The 8,656-nt window shown below is 35.7% G+C and overlaps 1 protein-coding gene across 6 annotated transcripts; it reads right to left on the reverse strand.

Moving 5' to 3' along the window:
* Window positions 1-1,348: 1,348 nt before the first annotated feature.
* On the reverse strand, window positions 1,349-7,996 carry LOC141617425 (protein FAR-RED IMPAIRED RESPONSE 1). 6 transcript variants are annotated; one of them, XR_012531111.1, is made up of 9 exons: window positions 7,853-7,996; window positions 4,023-6,205; window positions 3,881-3,940; window positions 3,636-3,704; window positions 3,483-3,551; window positions 3,330-3,398; window positions 3,190-3,237; window positions 2,987-3,107; window positions 1,349-1,943 (listed from the first exon to the last, which is right to left on the reverse strand). XR_012531111.1 is itself a non-coding variant. In XM_074434625.1 (8 exons), exons 2-8 carry the CDS (start codon window positions 6,174-6,176, stop codon window positions 3,057-3,059), a joined length of 2,520 nt encoding a protein of 839 aa, XP_074290726.1. In that variant the 5' UTR covers window positions 6,177-6,205; window positions 7,853-7,989; the 3' UTR covers window positions 2,800-3,056. The 6 variants fall into 6 exon arrangements, 1 of the variants encoding a protein (XP_074290726.1); XR_012531114.1 differs by having other exon boundaries at window positions 3,190-3,252; XR_012531110.1 differs by having other exon boundaries at window positions 1,349-1,869; window positions 7,853-7,989.
* Between the last annotated feature and the right edge of the window lie 660 nt (window positions 7,997-8,656).

Here is an 8,656-nt window from a genome sequence, read left to right on the forward strand (position 1 = left end):
CAGGGTCGTGCGTGGAGATGCGTATGAGATTGGTATTTGGTCGAGAAGTGGTTGTTAGAGGCGGCTGAGTAAGTGGCGACGCAGAACCGCAAATGGGGATCGATTCTAGATTGGGGCCGAGGGGCAGGGGAAAGGCGTCCATGACGGTGTGGCAGGGAGGTCATCGACAAGGGTTCCTATGTGGTGGTGGGTGTTATGGTGGGTGGTGGTGGTGGTGGTGGTGGTGGTTGTTGTTGTGAGTTTGATGGTTTCATTTGGTGGGATGTTGTTGGTTTTGAAGGGTGGAGAATGGGTTGTGTTAAAGGGCAAGGGTATAACGGTCACTTTGTTATTTTTTTAGCCGGAAATGCAACTTGGTATTAAGTATAAAAGAAATTATGAATTTAGGTATAAGTTTTGAAAAAACGTTATCTTAGGTTTAAAGTTTAAAAAATGATGTTATAGTAGGTATAAGTTATCAATTACGTTCAGTCAAACGTTTTTAACCAGATAAATTGACCGGCTATATCTAATGGCTATGAGTTCATAAAGTAATGATTTTTTCGTTTCAAATTGATTGTCTTTACGAGATCTTTATTTTGAAAAAAAAAAAAAAAGTGTCATTTTCGAGTTCGTGACCAAGAATTATAGACAATCAAAGATTTTTAACTCAAAAGAAGGGGTACCCCATACAATATGAAAAAACATAAGGGGTATCATGTAGAATATCCCAAAATATAATACGAGTAATAAGTTAATAAATATATATACTAAATATAAATCACAAATTCTCATTGAAGACATGACATATCCGTCACAAGCTGAAGACGGATACCATTTTATCTCACAATGTACCCACTTTTTCTCTCTCTGCAACACTATTCATGTGGTCCCCTTTCTCCACTAACCCATTTTGTTACCATTTTATCTCACAAAATATCCGTCACAAATGGTAACCCGTCACAAGGGAGACCAATTGAATATAAATAGGGTTATTTAATATAAATACTCTGAACTATGAGTGGTCTTCTCAAAATACCAATTTTAACTCAAAATAAACCTAACTTTTGTATATCCTCTCTCAAAATAGAATCAGATGACGACTACTTGTTTAATAGGTCATTGTTATCTTTATCCTTTTTTTTTTTTTAAGTTATCTTTATTCTTTTAAATAATAAAATACTATGTGAATACTTGAGATAAAATCAAGTAGAACCCAACCTCACAAAGTCACAATATAGCCCCCACCGCACATAATCCCACCCATCACCACCACCTACCTCCTCGTTTTCCGACCATCGAAGGTCAGCCCTAATTCCGAATTCCATCAGGCGCGAAGATACGAACTGAACTTAAAACTTAATAGAGCTGAATCAAACTGAACTAGCTGAACTGAATTTATAAGAATTAAAATTAAATTCAAAGGAACATGGCCTAAACCTTATCAAACGCACCAACAAGAATTCCACCATCTAAATCTAAATATCCATGACTCGATTACACCCTTTGAAGGACATCATTTAAGCATCGAAACCAAGAGAAAAAACAGCACTCAAGGATTGAAAATCCAACGGATAGAACCTACATACAACTGTACAAGTAGTAAAATACCCCAACTGATCCAGCAAAACCACTTTCTTCAAATTTGCATTGAAATTCCTAGTCCGTCACCTTATCACCTCTGAGGGACCTTCTTAGGCTTCTTTGAATGTGAGTGTGACTGATAAGAACTCTGATAGCCTTTTTCTTCATATTTTGGTGTGTGGAGGTGAAGGGTTGCTTTAGGACCTAGTTTTACAAGGCGCCAAGTACACCGAAGCAGTGAAGGCATGTGATGACGTGATGTAAGACAAAGGTGCCTGCCTCATAGACACGATCCACACACTGTTTCTGCAACCATTCTTATATTCAACATAGATTTTGTGCAACAACAGCTTTTTTGGGTCTTAAATAGAACTAACATCCTACGGAGAAAAAGTTAGGGATAATTTTACAAGAAAAATTATCATTGATTGAGAGTACAAGAAAAATAAATATGAAAATTGCATAAGGTAAAGGGTTGGGACTTGGGAGTTCACAGAAATTTTACACACTTTTAAGAAATGCAATCTAGATCTCTAGAGCTTCATTGAGAAAGATCAATTGTTCTCTTGTTCCATTCCATTCCATTCCATAATGAACTCTATCGTACATACGATTTACATTGATTGAGATCATTTATCATTGCCAATAAATAACTTACCGTATATAACATTCTAAAACGGATTGATAAAATAGAAGTTCAGCAAGATAAAATAAAAAGTTAGGAATACGTAACTTATTCGTGTATAACATTCTACAGTTACAAAGGATTACATATAATAACTACCAGTAGAATGACCAAAATAGAAAGAACATCAGAGTATAAAATAGATCAACACTGTTAAAAATAAACTAACACGGTTAAAACAGTGGTACATCATAATAAAAATAGCTGAAAATATGAAATTATGGAAGGTTGTTCATTCATGGGTTATATCCTGTTTGTCACCCGACAACCTTCAATCATGCCACTTTGAGCAGACCTACGGCTCGTCTCAATGGATAATATCCGTAAGGTCGAGTTAATTTTCTTTCTTTCTTTTATGTAAGTATACAATGAATAATAGAAAGTCAAAATAATTGGCTCATTTTGCAGATTTTAACATTGATAAACAACTCTTCCTGTCAACATACTATGTTTTATTTTAACACAAGTCTGCCATTATTCAGATTTTCATCATCCTTTTATGACATTTCTGTGACGCTACAACACTTCATTTTAGACCAAAAACTTCACAATTTTTCATAAAACAGTCAGAGTCCGAAACTTGGATACACGCCCATGTCAGACTTTTGAACTGAGTCTAAGTAACATATAGTCTCCAATTTCAGTATCAGAAAAGTTGAATCAATTTTTAAAGTCAAAACAAAAACGTAGAAAAAACTGTTACACGCCTATTATAAATACTTTCGACTGCATTGTTACCTCGTACAAATTGACGATTGTACAGTGCACAAGCATCTACAAGTTGAGAATTACAGGACTCTTAGTTTAGTTATCTCGGAGCATCTCTATGCAACTCTGTAGATCTCAAGTTATGTTCATCCTGTTGTTAGACACAGATAACCCAAGTGAGACTTTTTAACATTACTATTCGTCAACAATTAAACAACAGCTGGTAAAGTTACCTCTAGGCTGTAAGAAAAGCTAGTTGAAGACCGAAACTCCATATGTCCCTAAAATTAATTAAACTGTAATTGAGTGATTCAATATTGTGAAAGACAAAAAAATGGCTCTCTCTATGATCAGCTTATAATTCAAACCCTACCAGCCCATGGACACTCTGTTGAGCTTCAAAAAAACCTTCATGGTTTTGTCCCATAGAATTCAACTGTCCCTATCACAGCACGAACAAGTAAAGAATTTGAAGATAAAAAATTCAGTACATTAAATGATGCCATTCACCATGACATGGACATACCAGACTTTGCATGCTTTCATCATCAACATAGTAACTTTCATGTGGTGGCTCCATTAAATTTAGCTGTACCTGCAATTTCATTAGTCCAAATTACCCGCAGACGCTTTAACATCTCACTTGGTATGCACAAGTCAAAGATTAGAAGCACCATACCAGTCCTTGAGCATTTTGTTGAGAGCCATAGTAATTATTAAGAGAGATGCCCTCAGAACCAAGACTGTCCTACAAACACCCGTAAGAAAAATAAAAAATAAGTTTATTTCAAAAGAACAATCCCCTTTTATTACAGTAAAACAAAATTTAAAAAATGCAGCAAATTTTTCTCATGATGACTACGTTAGGTTAACCTATACAATACTATATCAATGCTATGTAAATGTGAAGGATATGGGGCAGACCATTCGATGCAAATTGTCATGCTCTGCATCAACCAGAAACATATCTTTTTCTGAAGATACCTGCAAAATAAGACTAGTTATAACTATGCTGCATTAGGATTCCACTATCTCATATAAGAGTAAACACTAACTCTCCACATACCCTTCTCTTTTTTACTGCATTCTTTTTTTTACTTCTTCTGGTGGACATATTTTCGTGGTATCCTTCAACATAAGGAGCACCAAGAGCATCATTTCCAACTTCAATGGCACTTTTATTTGTGTTGTTGATACATATACAGTTTTTTAGTGCATCCACCAGAGCACGTAGAGCAATGTTGTGACTTTCTTGTGTGAGAGATCCTTCCTCACTCAATTGAATGGCTTGCTTAGACAAGGCTACATACTGTTGCGCCCTAGTTCGTAGTTGCTCAGTCCCTTCTACCATTATTTGCCCAGCTTTTGCATCTTTTGTCCACCTTCTCAGTATGTACTGAGCTGGTATGCTGGAGATCCCACAAATTTGGAGAACAAGCATTGCATGCCTACACAAAAAACCTTTGTACTCAAATGAACGACATAAACAAGATACTTGGGACTTCTCTTCATCCCATGCTACGAAAAAAGTTTCATCCTTTTCACAGTCTTCCACTCGATATGTAGTGGAATTTTCATCCTCCAATTCCTTCTTAGGATGGCATCCGACTACACCTAGAACTTCAATCTGAAATCTTTTAAATATTGCATGGGTGTACATGGTTGACATTTGTTTCTCCCACGGTGAAGGAGACTTTAATGCAGGTTGCTTGTGCCATGTGTCAAAATCTGCTATAGCCTCCTCTTCATACCTATTCTGTAGAATCAAACCATATTGTTTCACAAACTCTTTCAAAGTAAGCTTCCTTTGTATATATTTATCAAAGAAAGAATTAACACTTTCGGCTTGATGTAAAGATGACATTCCGGCCAAGAATGTATCACCAATATATAGAGGAACCCACTTCTTACGATCTTCATACAATGACCTAAACCATTCATCTTCCTGAAGATCAAATCTACCAACCATCTTCCACCATCTTAATTCAAATTGTTCGTCTGTCCATGACTTGAATATGCACTTGTTTAATTTTGCAACAAAATTTTCATGACGCTTAATGATGTGCGGAAGATTTCTAGGAATTTTCTCAAGAACATTACAAAGATGATAACAATGGCGTGTATTAGGGAACACTTCCTCGATGGCAGACTTTACAGAAGGATGCTGATCGGTAAGAATTACACTGGGAGCATTCCCTCCCATAGCTCGGAGCCATGTCTTCATTATCCAGACAAATGTTGAGGTCAAGTCATCTGAAACTAAGGCACATCCTAACAACATTGCCTGGAGATGATGATTCACTCCAACAAACAGAACAAGTGGCAACTTCTCATTGGTCCTTACATATGAGGTATCAAGAGAGACAGCATCACTGAAACTGATATAATCACTCCTACTTTTAGCATCAACCCAGAAGAAACGTCTAAGATACTGTTTATCATCCAAATCCATTGCATAGAAGAATTTTGGATTCTCTTTCTTTACGCACATAAAGTAATCGAGTAAAAACTGAGCATCCCCTTCATCTAAAACCAAGCGATTTCCCTTATCCAGCTGAGAAGCAAACATGTCCCTAGACGATCCTAGATTCTGAAAGGCAACAGACTGTCTTGACATATCCACATACATCTTTTTAGTTCGTTCACTAACAGCATGCAAGATATCAATGTTATTTTTTTCAACAAGTTTTACGTTTCCATGAACACGAAAATAATAAGCTAGAGCTGGTAAAAGCTCATGGTTATGTTCCTTGATAAATTCATGAATAACCCATTTTCCATACTTGTTTCTCTTGACGTGCATGCTAGCCTTGCAGTCTATTTTCTTAACACTTGACCGTCGGCTGGTAGCATCTGATTCTGGGGTGACCCCGTATCTGGAACAAGCAAACTTCGCATCTATGAAGTCTTTTGATTTCTTTGAACGCCGGCTGTTTTTAATGGAAGTCGTAAATCCCATAGATTTGGCATACTCTTGGTAGTACTTGTATGCCACCTCATGAGACTCAAACTGAAGGTCACTGTCTGGGCCAAGGTCAATGTCACCTTCAAGTAAAAGATTGTTTGTTGCTGAGCTAAGAGTTCCTACTTCTTGATCATGTACCTCATTTACAAGATCAACTGTATTCTCGTCATCATCTTCACCCTGATGAACATCTTCTTCTTGATCAACCACACAGCTAGAAATACTAGGGTGACCATCCATAGATAAGAAGTCCATCGATTGATAAACTCCTAAACAATGTTCCTCTACAAGAAAGTTTTAAATTTGGTGCACAAGGCCACTGTTATTCAGTATGATGATAACAATCAATATAAAAGGTTTCAACAAGAGTCCAAAATGGATGGGAAAAAGGTACAACACCTAACTGCGACAAAGCAACAAGAGATGTATACACAAACTTGAAAAAGACTATTAAGCTCGAGCAATCTTGCAAATACACATGAGCACAAATACCAATGCACGCAAGCATAATATTAGAAAAAAAAAAAAAAAACTCCGACACATTCTTTAACTCTTTAACATTCACAAACTAATACGAAGTACTAAATACCAAAACTAGACCCAGACTCGTGGTATACTGCAAACATTTCACACTTCATTAACTTAAACATACCACACTTCACTTATATATTACTCGTTTAGAACCCACTTATCAGCACACTTAACAAGTTAAGCTCAATCTTAACAACCATATATTACACCTTCCTCTAAGTCTAATTATCTTACCCCCACCATCGCCATCTTCAAACATCTCAACATCCATAGCATCCTCATACATATCATCAGCAGCACCCTCCTCTTCCCCATGGTAAAGGCCACTAGAAATGAACACCTATCCCCTTGTTACTCGCGGTTCAAAGGGTCGGACATGGGTGCTCACCCAAGAGTCCCGCTCGGCTATTTTATAAAATATTGTCAAGTTTTTGGTCTAAAATAAAGTGTCTGAGTGTCATACTAATGTCCAAGGGTCAAGTATCGAACACGGGTTGAGCTCATGTGAAGTGTCGAACTAGCATAGCCTATCCCTATACGGACAAAAGTCGTAAACAATTCAGCAATTTCTTAGCACCAGGCTCAAAATATTTCCTCCCTAAATTCTACTCACATATTCTTTATGCTTAAGACAGCTGTTGAGTATTACAATCATTCACCGCAAATCTGCCAAAATATGGGGTCATTAGGTGAAATTGTAAAACTGGGTTGCTCATAGCCAAAAAGGTATCACTTTACTCAAAATCACGCCTCCAAAACTACCAAAAACCAACTTCTAATGTACCATCCAAATCAACAATTCAAAGAGCAAGCAACATACTCAAAAGTCAAGGTCATACCCGATGAAACATCGGACAGACAAATCAACTCCTACTGGCCTACTAAATATACCCAACTCTAAACCAACTACATAGATCAAGCACAATCCTCAATTCCACATCATAACTTGCAAAACGGAAAAGGGGCATGGGCATAACAAGTCCAGCATTACTAACCATACTCTAAAAAATGATCATGGCTGCACAATTGCGACATGATCCTGAATTAATATAATACCAAAACCCTTACTAATTAATCCCCCAATGGAGGTTCCATAGCCAGATAGTCACCATCAAGAACTCGTGTCAATCATTTGTTTACTTTTATATTCTTTGTGAGGGGGTACTTTAATCAAAGGTAATTGAGACGGGGTTTCGACGGAGAATAGCTGTATAAGCCAGTTATACCAATATTTGACTCGTAATACCCCGATTACATAACATTCATATAGGAGGTGTATTATTTATATGATCACAATTCAAGTGTCAAGTGAAAGTAATTAATTTAGGCTACAAAACATAAACGTGATCCAAGAATAAATTTGCAAAAATGTGAAAATGGAAGCAGAGAAACAAAAGAACCTTGGTACAAGTGAGGCGGTTGAGACCGTCTTGCTCCGGTGGGAGGTAGAGGAAGACAGGAGAGGAAGGCAATTTACCGAGTTAGACACATACTTTGGTAGCTTGACAAAAATCTGCAACTTTAGGCCATTAGCAATGAACGATGTTCAAATTTTACTCGTAAACTAGTTTAGATCCCGCACAATAAATGCGCGGTATTTATAAAGTTTTTATTTTGTATTACTTAATAATTCTAAATTAAAACCTCATTAATTTTTAATATTTCACGTTATTATATTTTGATATGGAAAAAAAAAGTTGAACCGTAAAATTATTCAAGAAAATTGAGTAAAATTGAACTATAAAATAATTGTGGTATCTCATTAATTGTTCATTTTTCTCGTTATTATATTTTGCTTCGAGCAAAAAAAAACTGAAAATTAATCCAAGAGAATTGAGTAATGTGTTGAATTATATTTTTTAAAAAAGTATTTTATACCACAAGCTGGTGATTCCAATTTTATAAATTATCTCAATTTTTTTTTTTTGTCATGAAAGTAATCAAAACAATTTATAATTTTGTTAATACAAAGTATGAGTCAAATCATTCTTAAATAATAGCATCAATAAAAGATTTAGTAGTTTATAAATTTATATTATTTATATTTTAATTAAAATATTATAGTTTAGTGTTTAGTGAAGATTATATAATTTGATAAAAAGATTAATTTTAATGATATACATTATAATTATTAATTTCTTTATTTGGTGAAAACAATTAAATAAATAACTTCCTTATTTAAAAAAATGTTTTTTGGAGGGAAA

This window comes from Silene latifolia, chromosome X (genome assembly GCF_048544455.1).
Source record: "Silene latifolia isolate original U9 population chromosome X, ASM4854445v1, whole genome shotgun sequence".
NCBI classification, from domain to species: domain Eukaryota; kingdom Viridiplantae; phylum Streptophyta; class Magnoliopsida; order Caryophyllales; family Caryophyllaceae; genus Silene; species Silene latifolia.